Source organism: Heteronotia binoei, chromosome 3 (genome assembly GCF_032191835.1).
Source record: "Heteronotia binoei isolate CCM8104 ecotype False Entrance Well chromosome 3, APGP_CSIRO_Hbin_v1, whole genome shotgun sequence".
NCBI classification, from domain to species: domain Eukaryota; kingdom Metazoa; phylum Chordata; class Lepidosauria; order Squamata; family Gekkonidae; genus Heteronotia; species Heteronotia binoei.
Genome location: NC_083225.1, coordinates 21,495,442 through 21,520,221, shown reverse-complemented (window position 1 = coordinate 21,520,221; position 24,780 = coordinate 21,495,442). Strand labels below are relative to the sequence as shown.

The 24,780-nt window shown below is 48.5% G+C and overlaps 1 protein-coding gene across 1 annotated transcript in view; it reads right to left on the bottom strand.

Moving 5' to 3' along the window:
- The window catches only part of ENOX1 (ecto-NOX disulfide-thiol exchanger 1), a 252,607-nt gene that overhangs the window by 119,986 nt on the left and 107,841 nt on the right, over positions 1 to 24,780 (bottom strand). Inside the window, exon 8 of the mRNA XM_060233572.1 lies at positions 10,981 to 11,107. Within this exon, the coding sequence (XP_060089555.1) occupies positions 10,981 to 11,107 (127 nt within the window). The remainder of the gene's footprint in view (positions 1 to 10,980; positions 11,108 to 24,780) is intronic.

Genomic DNA, 24,780 nt, shown 5'->3' with positions numbered 1-24,780 from the left:
CACTCCATGTCATAACTTTTACAATCCAATCCCATTTCTCTGGTATTTTTTCTTGCTTCCACAACTGCGCATACAATGTCCTAGCAGCTGAGAGCAAGTACCAGATGAAAGTTCTATCTTCTTTTGGAAATTTGTCCATTTGTAATCCCGACAGAAAAGTCTCTGCAACTTTATTAAATTCGTATCCCAAGATCTTAGAAGTCTCTTGTTGAATCATCTGCCAATAATTCTTCGCTCTTTCACACGTCCACCACATATGGTAGAAAGAACCTTCATGTTTTTTACATTTCCAGCATCTGTCTGACATCTTATTGTTCATCTTTGCCAACTTTTTAGGAGTCCTATACCATCTGTACATCATCTTAAAACAGTTCTCTTTAATACTCTGACATGTTAAGAGTTTCATAGAGTTCTTCCACAAATATTCCCATTTATCCATCTGTATTTCTTTATTTACATTAATTGCCCACTTAATCATTTGCGATTTCACTACTTCATCTTCCGTAGACCATTTTAAAAGTAACATAAATTTTCAAGATTAATTTTTCATTATCTCCAAGCAGAACTTTTTCCATTTCTGTTTGTTCTTGTCTTATTCCTTCAGTTTAAGATCACTTTCCACCAAACTCTTTATTTGTTGCATTTGAAACCAATCATATTTATAGTTCAATTCCTCAGCAGTTTTCAATTCTGTTTTACGGCTTTGTATTTTTAATAGTTGATTGTATGACATCCATTTTCCTTCTCCTGAAACAGCTGTTATTCTTATTACTTCTGCTGGCACTATCCATAGTGGTTTTCTCTCATCCCCATATTTCATATACTTCATCCAGATATTTAGCAAATTATTTCTTATGTAATGGTGAGAGCAAAAACCATCCATCTTTTTCTTCCCTTAGTACATATAAGCGTGCCAGCCGAATTTATTTCCATAACCTTCCAACGCTAAAAGCTTTTTATTCAATAGCATCACCCATTCTTTTATCCACACTAAACAAACTGCTTCATGATATAGTCTTAGATCTGGTAACTGGAATCCTCCTCTTTCTTTAGCGTCTATTAAAACTTTCATTTTAATCCTTGGTTTCTTTCCAGCCCATACAAATTCTGAGATCTTCCTTTGCCATTTATTGAACTGTTTAAACTACTCTCCAGACTATGGAGACAGGGTCCCCTGGAGCTAGGCTTCCCAACCCTCCCGCCCTGGCGGGGGACCCCAGGATTTCCAGCCTCTTCCCCCGCTCCCCCAAAAAAACGGAAGTGGGGGGAGCCGCCCGATCTCAGAGTGGGCGACGCCGCTGCGTGGCTGCCACCTCTTCTAGCTGCTCCTCCGAGATGGGCTCAGGCTGAGCCCGGTTCTTCTGAACCGCGGTTTCCCCGGCTGCTTCATTCGTCTCCTTTCAAGGGTAACACACTTCAAACACAACATATACAATACAGCAGCCAGCTTACTATTTGGCTTTAAGTCTCAGGAGACTACGCAAAGCAAACAGGAACTTACTCCTAATTGGCCATTGCAGGGTGGAGTCGGAGCTCCATTAAACAAACAGGAGCCTGGCCGCTTTCGAAAAATAATCACCACTCTCCAACCCACCCCCCTTCAGCCATCCAAAATAGCAAACATCAGCCCTCTACCCAAGCCATCACGCATCCGCACTTCCTATACTGTCCGGTCCACGCTGCGAGCGGGCTAGGAGAGCTCAGCGAAACGAAGAGTCCCACATCACCAATGACTTATATATGGGCCAGACTCCTCTAAGGACTTCGCACGGAAAAGCGCCACCCCCAGCGCTGGCCTGCCCTCACTGCGGTGCGCCAGTGCGAACAGAAACTGCGCAATATAAACCGGCAGTTCCTGAAACACCATCGTGGGCGGCGGCGTAAAAGGGCGGGGCAATGAAATGGAGCGCTTTCGTGTACGCTTCTGCCGCCTGAGGCAAGCAGGAGACACCCATTGCAGCCCGGGGCGAGAGACCACTTTGGCAGCAGTGGCACTAGTGCAAGAGGGGTGCATGCCTCCTCCCGTGACGCCTTCTGTTGACACCGGAGAGAAACGATAACCGCTGCGAGCCGCATCTAGTGCCTCCTCTTGTGTGCCGAGCTTTCCGCTCTCTTCCCAAGTAGCTGTCTGATTCCCCCGGGTGGTGAGCAATATCCCGTAAACTCAAACGACAGAATTGCTTTAAAGTGCCCAATCTCTGGAGAAACAGAGCAAGGAATCATGGGAGATGAGAATGCTTTGACCACCTCTCCCTGGAGGTCCCTTCCAACTCTATGATTATATTATTTATGTATTTTGTGACCTCTTAAGAGTTTGAATAAGCTAGCCCCCCCCTTCTTTTCCTATCACTTCCTCATATTCTTTGCCTCTGTCCTGAAGCATATTCAACTCTCATAAGGGCAATAGTTTGGGTTTTACTTTTCTTTTGGTGAGTTTATAGGGTTGCTAATCCCCAGGTGGGGGCAGGGGATCCCCTGGTTTGGAGGCCCTCCCCCTGCTTCAGGGTAATCAGAAAGCGGGGAAGGGGAGAGAAATGTCTGCTGGGTACTCATGATTCCCTATGGAGACTTATTCCCATAGAAAATAATGGAGAATTTATCCACGGGTATCTGGGACTCTGGGGGCCCTGTTCTTTGAGGTAGAGGCACCAGATTTTCAGTATAGTATCCAGTGGCTCTCCTCAAAATACTCCCTAAGTTTCAAAAAGATTGGACCATGGGGTCCAATTCTATGAGCCCCCAAAGAAGGTGCCCTTATCCTTCATTATTTCCTATGGAAGGAAGGCATTTAAAAGATGTGCGGTCCCTTTAAATGTGATGACCAAAACTCCCTTTGGAGTTCAATTATGCTTGTCACAGCCTTGATCTTGGCTCCACCCCCAAAGTCTCCTGGCTCCACCCCCAAAGTCCCCAGATATTTCTTGAATTGGACTTGGCAACCCTACCTGGAGCAAATGGAGCGGATTCCACCTGGCACTATACTGTGCTGAGGTCCCTTCCCTCTGTAAGCTTCACCCTCACATTCCCAGGAATTTCAAACCTGGAGCTGGCAATTGTACTTGTTGTTGGAAATATGTATCTGTTCTGTATGTCCTTTGCAATGTTCTAAAGTTCCAGTCATTACAGGGTTAACACTGTGCCTGATTCCCTATTGTCTGCAAGACCTGCAAAGAAGATACTGACTGCTGTCAATCAAGGTCTAGAAGCGGGGGGGGGGGGGGGGGGGGGACCTGCTTTGTCTGTTTGGTCAGTTAGTCAGGTGACTTCCTTTGTTCAGGCAGAGAGGTCAAGAAGAAGGAGGAAGTGGTCTTCCATTAAGCACATGATCTTCTAGTGTGAGGATGTAGTTCTATAGTGTTTGTTATTTTCACCTCCCAGTACCCTTTCCCTGTAGAAATAAATATGTCTTTGCTTTTTTCATGTTAAATGCCTCTCAATGATTATTTGATCCAGTGATCCGTCGCACTGTTTGAGATAAAGAAATAGAATTTCAAACAGAATCCCCTAACAGAATTGATAGCAGAGCAGACGTTTCTTGGTTCCTGCCATCAAGCTGGTAGCATATAGCATGGACTGGTTTTTTTGAACTCTAAATGATTTTTGAACTCTAAATGATTTCTGCCATCACGCTGGTAGCATATAGCATGGACTGGTTTTTTTGAACTCTAAATGATTTTTTAATCTGGATCGCCATTGAGAGCATTCAGAAAGCAATAGAAAGCAAGCTGCAGTGCTGTGCAGTCAAGCCTCAATTTTAAAACAGCGTCCTTTTTGTCAGGTCACGTGACTCCAAAATATAAGCCCTATAATGTTTCCCCGGAGAACCCAGCCTTAGGTTCAAAAGGCTACCTGCGGTAATGCTCTTTTGGTCTCCATTAATACTTTTTTGGGGGGGAGCCCCCATCCAGGGTGAGCACCAAGGCCCGCTTTGCCGTCTTTCCTGTCTGCAGTGCTGCTGCTTCCAGCCGGAATAGAGGGAAGTCGACCTTTCCTCCACTGCCCCCTGAAGCCATTTGGGCTAGGGTTCAGGGCATCAGTTTCAGGTTCAAATCATCACTTCCCATGAAACTCGCCGGGGGAGCTTAGCCTGAGCTACCTCACAGGGTGGTTGTGAAGATCAAATGGCGAAGCATCTGCCGTCCCTCAGCTTCTTGGAGGATGGGTGGGATAAACGGGATGGCCCCAACGTATCTGATCTCAGCAGCGACGCAGGGCCAGCCCTGGTGCATCCTGGGAGGAGCGGCAGCCAGGATCTCTACGCAGAGGTAGTCCAGGGCGAAGCAGCCTTGAAAGCCCATTGCTGGAGTCGCCGTAAGTGAGCCGCAACTTGATGGCACTTCACACACACACAAATAAATATAAATAAACTATCTGGGCCAAGCTGACCTGACTCCATTTTGTTTCCCACCCCCACTCAGAAAGCAGAGTCCTTCGGCCTGGCTGGATTCACTCCTTCTCTCCTTGGCTGAAAAAGACAAGATTCGCTAGCAAAGCCGAACGGCAAGAGCTGTCAGCAGCCTGAGGAGGTTCAGTGTTGTTCTCGAGGGCGGCTTCTCCTCACAGGATGAATCCGCTGCCCAGCAGCAGTGCCTGAAGTCTCCCTGAGTGAGTTCAGAATGGAGGAGGACGGCAGGTAGGGGGAGTTTGGGGAGACGCCAGGATGGAAGGACTCCCCCCACCACCACCACCGACAGTACCTGCTATCGCCTTTCACGGGCTGGAGCAGTAATAGAGAAGTTCCATGTGCGGCTGTCGCATTAGGAGCGTAACAATACCACCCCTCCATTACACAGGAAATTACAAATATATCCTACGGGTAAAAAACTCTTTCCAGCTAGCTACATCCACAGAGCAGCACTTCAATAATTCTTAAAATTACTTCAGCATCTCTTATTCCCAGCTCCTTGCCCCCAGCTCTAGTAGGCGAAAGAGCCCAAGCAATGTCACAAAGTGGTCTTTCTTCGGATGAGTTTAGGGAGAGGACGACTCCCCACCCCTGAGGAAAGGCTTCAGGAACCATCTGGCCGGTGGCCCGCTCTTTCAAATGGGCTAGCTTTGCTTCCGCAGACAGCTGTTTAACTGGGTTTACTTCTGAGTAGACATGCACTGGACGGTGCAGTAAGACTGCAATATTTAAACACTCTTACTTGGGCGTAAGCCCCACAGAACAGAATGGGACTTACTTCTGAGTGAACGTGCACAAGATGTCTGCCGTTAGAGACAGGAGCGTTGGCACATGATCCCAGCAGAATAAAAAAGGAACATTAGGGTTGGTAGAATCTTTCGGGCTCAAGTGCCGTGTTCTACTGGAGAAAGTTTTCCTTCCAGACGTTTCGTTCTCAGCTGCGGAGAACATCCTCAGTGGCATTGCAGCCGGAGCAGGCGTTCTGACCTTCTTGGCTGCTGTGCATTGAGTGAGGCCGCCACTAAGGATGTTCTCCGCAGCTGAGAACGAAACGTCTGGAAGGAAAACTTTCTCCAGTAGAACACGGCACTTGAGCCTGAAAGATTCTACAAACCCTAATGATGATGCCAGCCGTGAAAACCTGAAATCTTTGATAAAAAAGGAACAGTCAAGGAAGAGGAAAGGAGGCTGGAAACTCTTTGTGGTTATAAGATACGATCGCCCCATTTTCCGGACATGTGCAAAAGCTAGGGTTGCCAAGTCCAATTTAAGAAATATCTGGGGACTTTGGGGGTGGAGCCAGGAGACTTTGGGGATGGAGCCAGGAGACATTGGAGTGGAGCCAAGATCAAGTCTGTGACAAGCATAATTGAACTCCAAAGGGAGTTCTGGCCATCACATTTAAAGGGACAGCACACCTTTTCAATGCCTTCCTTCCATAAGAAGGAATGAAGGATAAGGGCACCTTCTTTTGGGGCTCATAGAATTGGACCCCCTGGTCCAATCGTTTTGAAACTTGGGGAATGTTTTGGGGGAAGACACTAGATGCTGTACTGAAAATTTGGTGCATCTACCTCAAAAAACAGCCCCCCCCCAGAGCCCCAGATACCCGCGGATCAATTCTCCATTATTTTCTATGGGAATAAATCTCCATAGGGAATAACAGAGTTCCCAGCAGACATTTCCCTCCCCTCCCACCACTTTCTGACAACCCTGAAGCGGGGGGAGGGCCTCCAAACCGGGGGATCCCCTGCCCCCACCTGGGGATTGGCAACCCTAGCAAAACCTGCCCACAAAGAAGTTTCTGCGGTGTAGCCCAAAGGAGGGAAGGCAATCCAGACCCAGCGGCTGTAGGTGGATCAACACTGGGCAGAGGTCAACAGAGTGGAGAGGGAGAGAACTCCTGCAGTCCTCGGCCTTGAGAGGCAAAACTCTGATCTGCGTGCCCCCCCCACCCCGCCCCAGTATAGGTACCGAGAAAGCAAAGGCTGGCAGCAAAGAGCAGGCAGGTGGGGGGAGCAGCCAGAGGAAGGGAGTCAAGAGCCAGTGTGGGAAGGGGGGGCTTTCAGAGGAGGGGGTGGCCACTACTTCTTCCAGGAGCAGAAGAGCCTCCAGAGCAGTGCTCAGCAGCCACAGTTCTCCCCCCCAGAGCTCCTTTCAAGTCCTTAGGAGGTTGCCCGATGCCCCAGATTGAATTCTCTTCCTGCATGCATGAAGATGTGCAGAGACAGGCTATGTTTTGTTTGAACCGAGACCCAAGTTCCCTACCCTTTGGTGTGTCCTAGGGTTGCCAACCTCTAGGTGAAGCCTGGAGCTCTCCAGGAATTGCAACTTTGCTTCACACTCCTCTTTTTCATGCTCACAACAACAACACTGTGGAAAAGAAAGGTCCCCCGTGCAAGCACCAGTCGTTTCCGACTCTGGGGTGACGTTGCTTTCACGTTTGCACGGCAGACTTTTTACGGGTTGGTTTGCCATTGCCTTCCCCAGTTATCTACGCTTTCCCCCCAGCAAGCTGGGGACTCGTTTGACGCACCTCAGAAGGAAAGAAGGCTGAATCAACCTGGAGCTGCCTACCTGAAAACCCAGCTACTGCCGGGGATCGAACTCAGGTCGTTAGCAGAGCTTTGGACTGCAGTACTGCAGCTTTACCACTCTGCGCCACGGGGCTCTAAACAACCTTGTGAGGCAGGAACAAAATGAGAGAAAAGGTGAGTTCACTGATGGCAAAATCTCCTTTCTTCCCATGTCTCTTCCACCTTCTCCTCCCCCTCAGTAGCCCTGGGAAGAGCATCCGTCAGAGCCGAGTTCAACATCCCCTTAGTGCAGCGACAAGTTCTCTGTGCCACATGCAGCATATTACACCAGGGCTGAAATTTGGGTGTTGGGGGAGGGGCAACAGTGGGAAGGCTTCTGGAGTTTGGGCCTGTTAGTGGACCTCCTGATGGCACCTGGGTTTGGACTGGAAGGGCCATGGCCTGATCCAACATGGCTTCTCTTTTATTCTTATTCTTCCTTGGCTGTCTCTTCATTCCCAGTCTTGATTCAAGATTTTTTGTTTTGACCTACAAAGCCTGATACAGTTTAGGACCCGGTTACCTAAGGGTCACCTGTTCCCATCTAGTCCTGTTCCAGTACTCATCTCAGCCCTTTCTTTGTGCCTTCAGAAGTGACCAGGTGGCCTCTCCAGGAATCCCTCCCTCCCGCCCCCCTCCTGGAGCCATGGGTGCCCAGCTGATCTCTCAACAGGCTGTGGGTCTGCTTTGCCCTCCAGGCCTTGGTCTTAACTGATTCCTGCAGTTTTAGCTGCTGCTTCCGGGTCTTCTTTAGCTGTCTCAGTCGATTTGGTTGCTTTCAAATTTTGTTTTGGACATTATTGCTTGTGGGTTGGTTTCCTTATTGAAGTATAAATTATGAACGATTTGCGGAGACGCACAAAGAACAAGCACAAAGATGAGGGAAAAGGCAGCAGCACGAGAGTGTTAAACGGGACAAGGTTGGCCAAAAAGAAGCAAAGAAGTTAAAATCCACTGTAAATTCTTGAGGGAAAAGAATCAATGTGAACGCACTGCTAAGTAGCTGCAGTTAGCCAACAATCTCATTCACGCAAGTTGATGCGTAGGTCACATTTAGCTGGAAATTTGATTTTGTAAAAAAGGGCGTGCAAGTTAAATAAAGACTGCTCAAGAAATCCTATTTCCAGAATGAAGCAATTTTTCCCCATGGAAATGGATCGAGATAGGTCGTCGTGTTTGTTTGCAGTGGTAGAAAAGAGCCAGAATCCAGCAGCACATAAGAACATAAGAGAAGCCCTGTTGGATCAGGCCAATGGCTGATTAGACTCTGGGGTGACGTTGCTTTCACAACGTTGCTTTCACGTTTTCACCGCAGACTTTTTACGGGGTGGTTTGCCATTGCCTTCCCCAGTCATCTACACTTTCCCCTTAGCGAGCTGGGGACTCATTTGACCGAACTCGAAAGGATGGAGGGCTGAGTCAACCTTGGGCCGGCTACCTGAACCCAGCTTCTGCCAGGATCGAACTCAGGTCGTGAGCAGAGAGCTCGGACTGCAGTACTGCAGCTCTACCACTCTGTGCCACGGGGCTGCTGCTTTAACATAGGAAAGGAAAGGTCCCCTGTGCAAGCACCAGTCGTTTCCGACTCTGGGGTGACATTGCTTTCACAACGTTTTCACAGCAGACTTTTTACGGGGTGGTTTGCCATTGCCTTCCCCAGTCTTTTACACTTTCCCCCCCAGCAAGCTGGGTACTCATTTGACCGACCTCGGAAGGATGGAAGGCTGAGTTAACCTCGAGCTGACTACCTGAAAACCCAGCTTCCGCTGGGGATCGAACTCAGGTCGTGAGCAGAGCTTAGGACTGCAGCTTTACCGCTCTGCACCACGAGGCTCTTCCTTTCTTCAGAAGTGACTCACAAAAGCTTCTCCCCTGAGGCCACACATTTTGTTCATCTTGAAGGTGCTCTTGGACTCCGGCTCTTTCCTATTTTCTCCCCCTTAATGTTCATGCAGTGAGAAAAATGGACAAGCGCAGATTCCAGCAGATCACCACCACCCATAAACTTTATGAATGAGTCCCCTCTTTAAAAACAAGAATGATCCTCTTTGCTCCCGAATTAACCCCTCCGAGTCAATTTAGGTGAATTAGGAAAGTCGTCAAAAGAGTGAAGAAGCGGAGGTCCACTGAAGTCTCCACTGCACGGATGCGGATAGCCTGTCATTGAAGCCTCTCTGTGACAGTAACCGGGAGGAATAAAAGCTTCCTGCGTTATTGCAGGATCAAATACAATAGAGGTTGGGCTGCAATAGAGGTTTTGTAAGCCATCTGGTCTAGCAAGGCAGTATAAATGTAATCCAAAATCTTCTCTCTCACCCCCCCCCCCCCTTCCCCTCGAGCTAGAGAAGCAGCATCTCCAGGACTCAATCTAGACTAAAAACTCCTATGTCCCCTTCTCACTGCAGCCCACTCGTCTCCACAAAATGCTTCTCTAGGGGGATGGGAAACCCTGGGAATCCTGCAAGAAAGAAGAATTGATCGAAGTTGCAGCCGCCTTCTACTGAGCCAGACCACCCCCCCCCCCACCGGTCCACCAAAGTCAGTAATGTCTACTCAGACTTGGCAGTGTTTCTCCAGGGTCTCAGGAAAAGAAGTCTTCCACACCACCTACTGCCTGGTAGACGGGAGAGGCCACTGGGGATTGAACCTGGGACCTTCTCTGTGCCAAACAGAGAGCGTTTTCGCACTTACCTTAAGCCGGAGCGACGTCCCTCTTCACCGCGCAGCGTCTGCACGGTTTTCGCACTAATTGCTCCGCAGCACCCGGAAGAGCTGCAAAGTCCCGCGGCTTTTGCGTCGCAAATGTAAACCGCCAAAAACCAGTTTACATTTGCGACGCAAAAGCCGCGGGACTTTGCGGCTCTTCCAGGTGCTGCGTTGCAATTAGTGCGAAAACCGTGCAGACGCTGCGCGGTGAAGAGGGACGTCGCTCCGGCTTAAGGTAAGTGCGAAAACGCCCAGAGGCTCTGCCACTGAGCCACAGCCTCTCCCAATCCAACCCCTTGACTGGAAACCAGGAGTAACTTTAGCTGTCTTCCAGTAAGCCATGGATAGTTTGAACTGCTTGCAATTGTTTGTTTACCACCAAAAGAAATAGCCGTGTCAAAGAAATGTATTAAATATCTGTATGGTTCATTGGTTAATGACTGCTGGAACACCCACACCTGAACAATTAGCTTAAGTAGCAATAAGAGTTTACTCCTCTCAAATTAGTAACTGCCTACATATCCCTTTGAAAACGGGTCTTCGCTGAATAGGAATATAGCTGCTCTTCCAAACAAATGTTTCTGGTCTTAAAATTCCATCCAGGCATTGGGGTATAACAGACTTCTTTTAATCTGCCTTCAATATGTGAAAGCATGCACAGCTGCACAAGAAAAAAAATTATTATAGGAGAATTAATCAGCCCACAAAATGGCATGTCACATACAAGTTAAACCTATCTTTTCAGATAACAATATTCATTCCACAGTTTTCAATTCCTTTTTGTGCTGCAGACTTATGATTGCATTATACCTCCTTTAGCGTCTTTATTTTTGTACCGTGGAATGCATCTCATCGCTGACTGGAATAAATTTCAGGTAAAGACTTGCCTTTTAGTGTTGGAAGACTGGAGGCTCAATCTTGGCGAACCTCTCCTAATCGATGAATGCCTCGGAAGCTGAGGAAAGATCCTAAAGGCTGCTCCGAAACCCAGGCCTGGCTGAGTGGCCACCTTAGGACCTGCTCATCTCTTCGTGAGCTACGACTGTCTCAGACGTCTAGAAAACCTTTTCAGAATGTGGAACCCATTATCCATTTCAACAGATTTTTGCTAATGGGTGAACTTGTGAAAATGCCTCAAGCAAATATTTCTATGAAGTCATGTTCCCACCATTTTCACTGGGTTCTTCCTCCGAAGAAACACGTACAATAACGCACCTCAGAAATGAAAAGATACTGCAAACCACATTGCTTTTGCAAGGGGGGAAGAGACCAGGGTGGGGCTGAGAGCTTTACCTGATTCATCCACTCTTGGCCTTTTATTGCTGGGGATGCCAGGCCTGTCGTCGTCCTCATCAGACATTTCCATCTCTTCTTCCCGCCGGATCCCCATGAGCTGCTCGCTGTGAGCGTTCCTGAGCTCCTGCAAAGGACAAGATCCAACCCCTCACTTGGTTAGTCTTGATTGACAGATCACGCGATCTTAAAAAGACAAACTGCATTGTCACAAGCATTGTTGCAGAAGGATAATGTGGCACTCTTTGATACAGGGCTATCTATGGTTGCCAACCTCTAGGTACAACATATGAACATATATGAACATATGAAGCTGCCTTATACTGAATCAGACCCTCGGTCCATCAAAGTCAGTATTGTCTTCTCAGACTGGCAGCAGCTCTCCAGGGTCTCAAGCTGAGGTTTTTCACGCCTACTTGCCTGGACCCTTTTTTGGAGATGCCAGGGATTGAACCTGGGACCTTCTGCTTACCAAGCAGATGCTCTACCACTGAGCCACCGTCCCTACCTCCAGGTAGGGATTAAATCCAAGTATTAAATCCAATCTCCAGATGACAAAGAGCAGTCGTCCAGGAGAATATGGGAACTTTGGCAGGTGGACTCCCTTCCCCTCCCAGACTCCACCCCGCCCCAATCTCCAGGCCTTTCCCAACCAAGAGTTGGCCACCCGAGCAGTACCTACAGAGCCCGCAGGGAGAGGCATCATTGTAGGACAGAAGCCAGAAAACAGAAGGGAGCACTTGTGGCCTGGGCCTTCATACTGAAGGATTCAGTGGTGGTTCGGCCTGTTTAAGATTCACAATAAACTTTGGAATCTAAATTGTGCTCAGCTGCTTGATGCAACAAAGACATCTCTTCCGCCTCTGAGCTCACGACACCCTCCTTTCTTCCAAGGCCAGGTGACCTTGCCGTTGCCTCCTCTGCTTGAATTCCACTGGCTGATAATTACCTGCCATTAATGACACGGAGGTCTCCCGGAAAGAAGAAAGCTTGTGCTGCCCTTGGAACAAAAGGGTCATGCGCTTCCCCCACCATTCCTCCGGCAGATGATAAGTGTGAGCCTGCACTCACTGCATTCAAGAGCTCTTTGGAGCCCAAGGTGAATCGCTGTTAGCGGAAGCCACCTTGAAGCAGGCTTGCCAACCTCCAGCTGGGGCCTGCCTGGAGATCTCCCAGAACTACAACTGATTTCCAGGCTACAGAGATCAGTTTCTCCAGAGAAAATGGCTGCTTTGGTGGGTGGACTCTCTGCCATCACGTCCCTGCGGGGCTCCCTTCCCTTCCCAAACCCGGCCCTCACCCCTAAGCTCCAACTCCAAAAATCCCATTCCAGGGTTGGCAACCTTAGACATGAACAGAAGCTGAAGGGAACAACACTACAGAATATTCTTGCCCTCAGGGACCTGATAAGCTTGGTGATGTGTAGGGCTTTTAATGTATTTTTTAAAGCCCAGCAGGAACTCATTTGCATATTAAGCCACACCCTCTGACATCACCATTGTTTCACCGGGCTTTTAGTAGGGAAAGCCCAGCAGGAACTCATTTGCATATTAGGCCACACCCCTGATTGCCTAGCCAGTCAGAACTGTGTTCCTACTCAAAAAGCAGACCTGGTGATGTGACAGATGAGACGATCAGAGATCAGCCTGTCGAGATGACAATCTGCCTCGCATCAGAGAACGGCTGCTTTTAGAACCAGACTGCAAGAAAGCAGGAACTGTTTCTAGCCCAATGGAGGCAGCTCTGGCAGAAGCCAAAATAATGAGCCTGAATTTCACATCCAGTCAACCCACTGCCCAGCACAAGTGTGTGTTTGTTGTGATTCTACACAGCATCTCACAAAATGTCTTGCAAAACTGGTCAGTGGAATTACTGGTTTCAAAAAACAAAAGAGAACACTTTGAAACCACTCCAAAAACCAAGGACACACAATCCAAGTTACTGTTTGGAGTGTGTATAGAATCAGTCCCATGTTTGTTGCAGGAAAAAAGAAGAATTGCAGATTTATACCCTGCCCTTCTCCCTGAATCAGAGTGGCTTACAATCTCCTTTATCTTCTCCCCCCACAACAGACACCCTGTGAGGTGGGTGGGGCCGAGAGGGCTCTCACAGCAGCTGGGCTTTCAAGGACAAGTCCTGCGATAGCTATGGCTGACCCAAGGCCATCCCAGCAGGTGCAAGTGGAGAAGTGGGGAATCAAACCCGATTCCCCCAGATAAGAGTCCGCTCACTTAACCACTACACCAAACTGGCTCTCTTGGAAACAGGGGAAAAAGTGCACTGTTAAGGTATCTGCAATGGCCTCAAAAAAGTCTCAAGACTACGGAAGAAATGTTGGAAGCTGGTTCATTAATCTTTCCATTTCCTGATTCAATCTTTTTTGCATAAATTTAAAAATGTTACTTTAGCAACCTGATTTGCCCCCTACGTTATCAGGACACTTGAAATTTGGCACTAAAAATCTTGCTAAAACGGATCTCCAGTAATACAGAAGTACCTAGTGGGAGTCAAGTTGCACCCTTAAGACCAACAAATATTTATATATATCGCCTACCAGCAATATGTAGCTCTGCTCACTGTACCTGATTCCTCACCTGCTGAAGTGTACTTGGAGCACACGAAAGCTTAAATCCTGAATAAAACGTTGTTGGTCTTAAAGGTGACACTTGACTCCTACTTTGTTCTACTGCTTCACCTGGATCTGTCTACAAAAGTACCTAGTCCATATACTTTCATTTTGGTTAAAACTATGTGCTACCTTCAGTTCGTCTACTATTGACTGGAACTATAATTTAGAGGACAACAGAAGTGTAAAGAAAATGGGACAGGTGCCTGTACTCAGGGCTGGATCTGGGGGGGGGGGGGCAGAGGGGGGGTGCTTGCCCTGGGCGCTGATGGAGGGGGGGGTGCCAATTGGGTATGGAGTTCATTGTATTCTATGGGGCCGTAAGACAGAATGGTCCATAAGGAGGCACCATCTTTTAATTTTGCCCCCCCCTCAAAAAAAAAAAACACATAGATCTGGTCCTGCCCGTACTTCACGTAATCGCAGGAAACTTCTCCCAGATCTTTATGTAAAAACAAAACAAAACTGAAATTACTCACCTGCTTGAGGGGCAGCTCAGCACCTTGGAGGGCAATGATGTTATGGCCACCTCAGAGAGGTCTCTGATGGGGCAGCATTTAAACAGTTTAAATCAGGAGTCCCCAGCGTGGAGCCCAGATAGTGTTTTTAGAAAGTGGGCACAGCCAAGTGGGGCTTTTGCCCAAGGAGGCTTCAGACTGGCTATGCCAGTTTTCCAAGTGTTGCTTCAGCAGCAGCTGCTATCACAGCATGAGAATCTTCCCTGTGTGACTGAAGGTAAACTGTGGCAGCCATTTTGTGGCCAGCTCCACCTCCCGTGACAGCTATTTTCTGGCAGCCATTTTGTGGCCAGCTCCACCTCCCGTGACAGCTGTTTTCTGGCAGCCATTTTGTGGCCAGCTCCACCTCTCATGACAGCTGTTTTCTGGCAGCCATTTTGTCGCTGAGCCCACCACGCTGTGTTGGAACTCCAAAGGTGCCCACAGGCTCAAGACGGTGGAGACCCCTGGTTTAAATAAATACTTATTTTTCTCCTTATCTTACTGTTCTTTTGACTCAAATGGCATAAACAGATCAAGATCCAAAATACTTATGTTACCATTGCAATGGTCTTTGGCCATCAGCAGTCGATAAGCATGCTACTACTAATAGAGAGATATTCCTTTTAAAGTGAAAGTTCACATTTTTAGGGCACTTCGACACCTATCAGATTTCACGAGGGATTCTAAAGCCTACTTCTCAGGGTCCTGCCAGTTGCTCGCCTATGGTAAAGAACCTCCCGCTCACACTCCACATTACCTGAGCTCCTCCACAGAGACGGAAGTGCCCTGGGCATGGCCATAACCCAGAGGTGGCAGCGCAAAACTGGCAACAAATGCCCCCCGCCTTCTGCCCCCTCCCCAAAGCTCCCAGGGGTTGCACTGACAGGGCTGACAGCTTTCATCTTGGACTTCTAATACTATCTATATTTTTCTGTGGGGGGGGGCATCCATCACAGGATACAACAAAACCGCATTCACTGCAAACTGAAAGCTCGAATGGAGGCTCTTTGAGCTATTCCCTAACCTTGTTTGCTCCCCAGGGCAGGGCCTGGCTCTCTGATGTCCCTGTGGCGTACTCAGACGCATGACACACAGAAAACTGCCAAGGACTCTTCTCGGTAACATTAGTTTTCTGGGCGCAGGGTGGTTGTTAGATTTGCCAACTTTGGGTTGGAAAATTCCTAGTGATTTTGGGGTGGAGCTTGAGGAAGGCAAGAATGCAATAGGCTAACAGCATCTACCTTCCAGAGCAGGCAGATCTTGTGGTCTGGAGAGCATTTATCATTCTGGGGGATCTCCAGGCCCCACCTGGAGGCTGGCAACCCTAGTTGTGGTTGAGGGGGGCTTCATTCAACCATGCGAGCCCCAGACTGCAGGCTTGACTGGTACGGCTCTGATAAAATATGAACTAGGCCTATCCTGAGCAGGCAGCAACCCCTTCTCCCACATCACCCACGATTAAACCTTGTCATCACAACGCGCCATAAACAAATTGACGGAAGATCTTCACTATGCGCAGTTACAGCCTTCTTACCCCACTGGCTTGAATGGACTCAGGAGGAGGTTAACTCTGTTAGAATTCTCTGTCAGAGTTTTGTGCAGTCGTGAATAAATGTGGGGCTGAACAGCCAAACCTCGGAGATGTTTCACGGGAAGGGAAGGGAAGACTGGGGGACGTGATCAGCCAATGTCTGGGCTTTAGAAATGCTCCAGTGGCTTTTGTTCTCACAGAAGAACACAGTGTGTGTGTGTGTGTGTGTAACGGCTGCCTTCCTTAAGAGAGGCAAAAGGAAGATTGAAGGAATTCCATTTTATCCTAATAATACTGTCAGGTGGAACACAAGGATGCGGCCCAGTGATTAGTGTTGGCCTTTTCAGCCTGCGGACAGGTAATTTTTCTATTGACAAAGAACCCAATTCCCTCAGAGGTGGTCTGAAATTTTTGGAACAAGGGAAGAGAAGTCACTTCTCAAGCACTGAATGCAGCTGAAAGAACACACAATTTATCCCGTGCAATTAATGAGAAGCTGGAAAGTATTCCTTCGAGAGATGCCCCCGGAGTTCATCAATACATCTCATCTATTCTAGTTAAAGGTGTGCACAGCCCTTAATCACTGGAAAGGCACTGAAACTCATTAGTGCCTGTTTTACACGAGATTACCTGGGAAACCAATAAGGTGTCTTACATTTTTAAAAGGCGTGTGTGTGGGGGAAGGGCGTAGTGAATCCCACTTTTATACCGAATAACATGGAAGCAAGCAATACAGCGCCTGTGTCTCTCCAAAAGACCTCAGAAGAGCCCGTACCTGGTAGGTACAATATCGACACATATCTTACAAATGGGTGACAAATGGTAGAGGGAGGACACTGCCAAACGCCCAACCACCAGCCTGCAGGACCTCGTACAAAGGTGCTGTGCCGAAGACAGGCCATTCAACCTTCTAGCCTGGTGGCAGTTCTTCTAGCCCTGCTTACTTATGAACATATGAAGCTGCCTTATACTGAATCAAACCCTCGGTCCATCTGAGTCTGTATTGTCTCCTCAGACTGGCAGCGGCTCTCCAGGGTCTCAAGCTTTCACACCTACTTGCCTGGACCCTTTTTAGTTGGAGATGCTGGGGATTGAACTAGGACCTTCTGCTTACCAAGCAGATGCTCCACCACTGAGCCATCGTCCCTCCCCTTTAGTGGCTCTCCAGGGTCTCCAGCTGAGGTTTTTCACGCCTATTTGCCTGGACCCTTTTTAGTTGGAGATGCCGGGGATTGAACCTGGGACCTTCTGCTTACCAAGCAGATGCTCTACCACTGAGCCACTGTCCCTCCCCTTTAGTGGCTCTCCAGGGTCCCAAGCTGAGGTTTTTCACGCCTATTTGCCTGGACCCTTTTTAGTTGGAGATGCCGGGGGATTGAACCTGGGACCTTCTGCTTACCAAGCAGATGCTCTGCCACTGAGCCACCGTCCCTCTCCTTTAGTAGCTCTCCAGGGTCTCAAGCTGAGGTTTTTCACACCTATTTGCCTGGACCCTTTTTAGTCGGGGATGACGGGGATTGAACCTGGGACCTTCTGCTTACCAAGCAGATGCTCTGCCACTGAGCCACCGTCCCTCCCCTTTAGTGGCTCTCCAGGGTCCTCCAGCTGAGGTTATTCACACCTACTTGCCTGGACCCTTTTTAGTTGGAGATGCCGGGGATTGAACCTGGGACCTTCTGCTTACCAAGCAGATGCTCTGCCCCTGAGCCACCGTCCCTCCCCTTTAGTGGCTCTCCAGGGTCTCCAGCTGAGGTTATTCACACCTACTTGCCTGGACCCTTTTTAGTTGGAGATGCCGGGGATTGAACCTGGGACCTTCTGCTTACCAAGCAGATGCTCTGCCACTGAGCCACCGTCCCTCCTTAACCTTTTGTTAAGTGAGGGATACCAGGGATCGTACCTGAGATTTTTGATGTAAGGCACACCGACTGAATCTGAATTGCTTTTCAAAAGCAGCGAGTGATAATGGCATGAGGTACCCCCACTCAAATAAAATGCTCACAAATCAGAAGAACCCTGCTAGATCAGACCGGTGAAGGTCTCACACAGCAGCCAACCAGTTCCTCTGAAGGGCCAATAACAGGCCCTTCCCCTGGTGTCTCCTCCTGGCACTGGGATTCAGAGGATTACTGCCTCTGAATGTGGGAAGTTCTCTTTAGCCACTATGACCAGTAGCCACCAATGGGCTTCTCCTCCATGAATCGCTCTCCTCTGCTTTGAGAGTCGTCTATGCCTGTGGCTCTCAACACATCCTTTGGTAGCAGATCCCACACTGTAATAACTTGCCGTATAAATAAATATTTCTTTGTGTTCATCTTGAATCTATGTGGTGCGCCTAAAGTTCTTTTTGGGATTCTGGCCAATTATCGGAAGCATCCCCCCATGACGGGAACAGAATATATTTGATGAACTTCATTGAATAAGGTAATTAGAAACTATTTCTCGTGGCTCTCGTGGCAAAGCGGAAGTCTTGCAACAGTGGGGCCCAAGCGGTGAATTAGGGCCGACGATTGTCTCCTAGAATCCTCCTGGTTGGATCGTTATCAGTCAGAATAGGAAACAAAACCAGTACAGCAGTCCCAAAGCACTGAAAAAAAATCTGTCAGATAAAAGAAAGGTAGAATGGGAGGGAAGAGAAAAGGAGCAGATTCCTTTGAGACGTGGATGGCCCAAACTAGCCGGATCTCATCAGATCTGGGAAGCTAAGCAGGGAAGGCTCTGGTCAATATTTGGAAGGGAGCAGTACTAAGAGCTCTGTACTAAAAGCCCTGTAAGCTCCTGGAGGATTGGCTACATCAGGGGTGTGTGGCCTAATATGCAAAGGAGTTCCTGTTACAAAAAAAAAAAACCTGGAAGGGAGGCCACCCAGAAAGCCCAGGGTCACAACGGGGAGCCGGGGCAACGGCCAACCACCTCTGAATGCCTCTTGCCTTGGTAACTCCATGGGGGTCCCCATAAGTCAGAAGAAGAAGATATTGGATTTATATCCTGCCCTCCACTCCGAAGAGTCTCAGGAGCGGCTCACAATCTCCTTTACCTTCCTCCCCCACAACAGACACCCTGTGAGGTAGATGAAGATATTGGATTTATATCCCGCCCTCCACTCCAAAGAGTCTCAGAGTGGCTCACAATCTCCTTTCCCTTCCTCCCCCACGACAGACACCCTGTGAGGTAGATGAAGATATTGGATTTATATCCTGCTCTCCACTCCGAAGAATCTCAGAGCGGCTCACAATCTCTTTTCCCTTCCTCCCCCACAACAGACACCCTGTGAGGTAGATGAAGATATTGGATTTATATCCCGCCCTCCACTCCGAAGAGTCTCAGAGCGGCTCACAATCTCCTTTCCCTTCCCCCCCCCCACAACAGACATCATGTGAGGTAGATGAAGATATTGGATTTATATCCCGCCCTCCACTCCAAAGAGTCTCAGAGCGGCTCACAATCTCCTTTCCCTTCCCCCCCCCCCCACAACAGACACCATGTGAGGTAGATGAAGATATTGGATTTATATCCCGACCTCCACTCCGAAGAGTCTCAGAGCGGCTCACAATCTAATTTACCTCCCCCCCCCCACAACAGACACCCTGTGAGGTAGATGAAGATATTGGATTTATATCCCGCCCTCCACTCCGAAGAGTCTCAGAGCGGCTCACAATCTAATTTACCTCCCCCCCTCCACAACAGACACCCTGTGAGGTAGATGAAGATATTGGATTTATATCCCGCCCTCCACTCCGAAGAGTCTCAGAGTGGCTCACAATCTCCTTTACCTTCCTCCCCCACAACAGACACCCTGTGAGGTAGATGAAGATATTGGATTTATATCCCACCCTCCACTCCGAAGAGTCTCAGAGCGGCTCACAATCTAATTTACCTCCCCCCCCCCCAACAGACACCCTGTGAGGTAGATGAAGAGATTGGATTTATATCCCGCCCTCCACTCCGAAGAGTCTCAGAGCGGCTCACAATCTCCTTTACCTTCCTCCCCCACAACAGACACCCTGTGAGGTAGATGAAGATATTGGATTTATATCCCGCCCTCCACTCGGAAGAGACTCAGAGCGGCTCACAATCTCCTTTACCTTCCTCCCCCACAACAGACACCCTGTGAGGTAGGTGGGGCTGCCAACTATGCGAGAGCTATGCTGACCCAAGGCCATTCCAGCAGGTGCAAGTGGAGGAGTGGAGAATCAAACCCGGTTCTCCCAGATAAGAGTCCGCACACTTAACCACTACACCAAACCGACTCTCCAGTCAGCTGGGACTTAACGGCATTTCTCCCCCCTACATCAGCAAGGGAAGACTGTCTACCTGCTAATCTTTCTGAGTCTGGGAGTACTTTTGGAATTCTGACGCAGGGAGGTGGGCGTCGCATAACCACAAGATGGCCACCAGGGGAGGTGCAAACACCCCCCCACACACACAGAGGAAGAAAGGGCAGGGAGGAGTGAGTTCAAAAAACGCCCTGGGAAAGAAGGGCCTGAGAGCACAAGCAACATGGGGGTGGTAGCTGCTGCCAAAATGACATTATTTTTATTGGCCCAGACAGTCAGATCCCTCCTGGGCAGCTGCAGCCCACACCCCACTTTCTAAAAGCACTTGCTGGGGGCCAGTAAAAGTGGCTATGGGTGCCATGGTAAGAGGGGTGTCACTTGGGGGATCCCCACCCACTTGGCAGCAGCGGAGGAGACTTTGAAATATAAGGCTGTGGCTTGTTTCGAACTACAGTGGGATCCAAAGACATCTCTGGAAGGCGTTTTTGCTCAGATGGCGGGGTTCTATTATTCTAGCAACTCCTTTGCTCCCCCTCCAAACCGTCCCTTGTACTGCAGCCTTGGGGGCACCAAAGCATCTGTAGGAATATGGGGACTGCTCTCCCCCCACCCACCCAGAAAAGGCAGAAATGCCCTCCACCCCCACAGCAGGGACCTGGCCATCAGTTCCTCCAAAGGTGAGGTTTCTACAACTCTTGACTGCTGATGGTTTAAAAACAAAGGACAGGAGAGCAATAATGGTTAACTAAGCAAAGATGTTTTGTAGATTTACATTAACGGAAAGCCCTCCCGATGCATTTTGCCACATTAAAAATTGAAATGCTAACAAATTAGTTCCCTCTTGAATAACTTCAGCGTAGCTAATATGAAAAACATACCAACTGCAACGTTTATAGATCTGTAACAGATTACAAAAACAACCACCTCTGATTTAAGAAAACCTTTCGAATGTTCCAGTCATGAACTTTTCCGGTGAGAAAAACCACAAACTGCAGGCCTTACAACAGCTAATGTGGCACGTCAAGGGGGTCCCCAAATCCTCTGCCATCGTTTGGCATGCACCATTATTGTGGTGATTATAAAGGAGTAATTCCGTATTCATGTAGATGTTTCGTCTAGTGCCATTGATGTTCAATTTAGCGTTAGTTAATGGGTACTTAAAATGTTACCCAAATGATTTAGATCACAGCACAATTTAGCTCTTTCCCAAACTACAAGCACAGAACGCTTCCTTAATACATAATGCCACAAAATAATGAAATAAATGCATCTTACCTTCTAACAGGGCTTCGGTTGTTAAGCTGGCAAACATTAAGAGGCCTGTGATGTGAAATCACTGGCAGGCTGAACTAACAGGGGCTAAGGAAATGGATGGATACGACTTACAAGTTTTAAAAGGCAAAAAAAGAAAAGCAAGGCAGTCGTACTTACTTTACAAAAAAGGGATCATAGTGTCGTATACTGAATGTGAAGTCCAAGCAGGAAGGCCATTTAGACCAAGTTTGGTCACTACATCACTTGCTTGTAATTGACTGAGATGTCTTATCTTATGCTATATGGCCACAAAGGAGCTGGGAATGCGACCAAAAGCTTCTCCAGTCATTTGCACTGTCGAAGAGGCAAGCCACATTTTCAGTGGGAAAATGGCTTGCCTCCTCAGCACAGCTCCATACAAAATGTGAACGGCTCACTGGGCAAGTGTTCCACTGGATGTCCTCTGTTCTCTTCACTTGTCCCAAAATTTTGGTTCTGCACAAGCAGAAAGGCCATTTCTTTGGTTCCTGGCAGAACCACTGATTTCAGCAAAATAAATGAAGGGTCACAGTTTTAATCTGTACCATATACATGGCAGTTCTGAATGCTACAGTCACAGCCCCAATACAGAGAACCAAGCAGTCTGGTCAATGGTGGGTGTGTGCACATTACTTGATGACTTTAACATTTGATATGAGGTATGCAAATAGCTTTCACGGTGACCTGGAGATTCTATTGGTCTGTCCCGTCCCCTTCCCATCCGGGTGCTGTAGCAACAAATCAACAAAATGCCACAGGTCCACTCAGCCTGGCCTCTGCAGGCCCTTGGGGGCTTCCGGCTCCCAACTCCACCCCCACAGCAGTGCAGCCCCAAGCATGTTGTGTGTGAAACACAGCTTCCAGAAGCAATTTGTGACCTGATCTAGAAGGGGAAGGGCAGAAGTCCCAATGGCAAGGAGACATCAAGGTGTAATTCTTGACACAAACGTTTAGCAGCTGGCTGGGCTAGGGTTGCCAAGTCCAATTCAAGAAATATCTGGGGACTTTGGGGGTGGAGCCAGGAAACTTTGGGGGTGGAGCCAGGAGACATCAGGGGTGGAGCCAAAATCAAGGTTGTGACAAGCATAATTGAACTCCAAAGGGGGTTCTGGCCATCACATTTAAAGGGACGGCACACCTTTTCAATTCCTTCCTTCCATAGGAAATAATGAAGGATAGGGGCACCTTCTTTTGGGGCTCACAGAATTGGACCCCCTGGTCCAATCTTTTTGAAACTTGGGGGGTATTTGGGGGAGAGGCACTAGATGCTATACTGAACATTTGGTGCCTCTACCCCCAAAAACAGCCTCCCCAGAGCCCTAGATACCCGCAGATCAATGCTCCATGATTTTCTATGGGAATAAATCTCCATAGGGAATAACAGAGTTCCCAGCAGACATTTCCCTCCCCTCCCCCCGCTTTCTGACGACCCTGAAGCAGGGGGAGGGCCTCCAAACCGGGGGATCTCCTGCCACCACCTGGGGATTGGCAACCCTAGGCTGGGCCCTAACAGGGAGCCAGGGCTGGATCCTGCACCCTTCCCCCAGCAAATGCTCTATGGTGGCACTGATCTTGCCTGGACTTCGGGGCATCCACACTTGATATTAAGCCATGCGATCCAGGCTACATTCAGAAGGCAGAAAAAAGAGCACGCATGCAAAGCAGGTTGCTTGTGCAAACAAGCCAAGCCCGCACGTCAGGGTCCTTAACCTTTTTGAGCCTTTTGGCCCCTTAGGAATTCTGGCACAAGTCGGTGGGTGCAAACACAAAATGGAAGCAGACACACACACACAAACAAAGCCTGAAAGTGGAGGGGACAAGAGGAGTGATTTTAAAAAACACCCTGAGAAAGACAAGAGGGAGAATAAAACAGACAATATGGTGTAGGGTTGCCAATCCCCAGGTGGGAGCAGAAGATCCCCCGGTTTGGAGGCCCTCCCCCCGCTTCAGGGTCATCAGAAAGCAGGGGGAGGGGAGGGAAATGTCTGCTGGGAACTCATGATTCCCTATGGAGACTTATTCCCATAGAAAATAATGGAGAATTTATCCATGGGTATCTGGGGCTCTGGGGGCCCTCTTCTTTGAGGTAGAGGCACCAAATTTTCAGTATAGTATCCAGTGGCTCTCCCCAAAACACTCCCTAGGTTTCAAAAAGATTGGACTAGGGGGTCGAATTCTATGAGCCCCCAAAGAAGGTGCCCCTATCCTTCATTATTTCCTACGGAAGGAAGGCATTTAAAAGATGTGCAGTCCCTTGAAATGTGATGACCAAAACTCCCTTTGGAGTTCAATGATGCTTGTCACAGCCTAGCTCCTGGCTCCACCCCAATGTCTCCTGGCTCCACCCCCAAAGTCCCCAGATATTTCTTGAATTGGACTTGGCAACCCTAATATGGGGCCAGTTTGTGCTGAAACCATGCTCTTGCCATCTGCACAGCCAACGAGATGTCCAGTGGACAAGCAGAAGCCCTGCGGGGCAGCAGCCCCGCCTGGCCCTTCCTGCTCTCTAAAGGTGTTTGGTGGCCGCAGGCTCCAGCCACATTCTGTGGACCCCTCCCCTACCTGCTGCACAGGGAAAGGGCTCAGAAGGAGAGGGGCATGTTTGGTCACTCGGAGTGGCTCAGCACATTTCCTACTGATTTATTTTAAATATGAATTTATGTTGATGTAGTATCCAGTGTCTCTCCCCAAAATTCCCCCCAAGTTTCAAAAAGATTGGACCAAGAGGTCCAATTCTATGAGCCCCGAAAGAAGGTGCCCCTATCCTTCATTATTTCCTATGGAAGGAAGGAATTGAAAAAGTGTGCGGTCCCTTTAAATGTGATGGCCAGAACTCCCTTTGGAGCTCAATTATGCTCGTCACAGCCTTGATCTTGGCTCCGCCCCTAATGTCTCCTGGCTCCACCCCCAAAGTCTCCTGGCTCCATCCCAAAAGTCCCCAGATATTTCTTGAATTGGACTTGGCAACCCTATCATCTTTGTTGACCTGCAAAGCCCTATATGGTTTGGGACCAACATGCCTGAAGGAGCCTGCCTTGACCCTTCTGAGCCCAGCCAACCATTACGGTCATCTTCAGAGGCTCTGCTTTCTGAGACCAGGCAGGTGGCTACTGGGAGAGGGCCTTCTCAGTGATGGCACCAAAGCTCTGGAACTCTGCCCACTCCCCGCTTGCTGGGAGATTCACCTTTCCTCTTCCATCGCCATCTTTTGCCAGAAGGCGAAGGGTTTTTTGTTTGTTTCGTCTGGTGCTCCCTTGGCCATCTCCTTCCTGCCAATGTTTGCGGGTTTTTTTTTATAATTTGTATGTATTTTACCGCCGGTTTTAATTGCTTTAATGCTTTTGGGTTGGGTTCGGTGGTTTTAAATGTGCTTTTATTGTGTATGTTCTGCCTGCCGCGGTGGAAAGGCAGGCTATACATTTTGTTTTGTTTAAAAAAGCAAGACACAAACAAGGCTGCATCTAGACTGTGCATCGCTAACGGTTAAGAAAGCAAAATCTGGAGGAAAAAAATGGTCTCTCACAATTGAAAGCATTTTGTCACGGAGATTAATTATAACAATAGAAAAATACT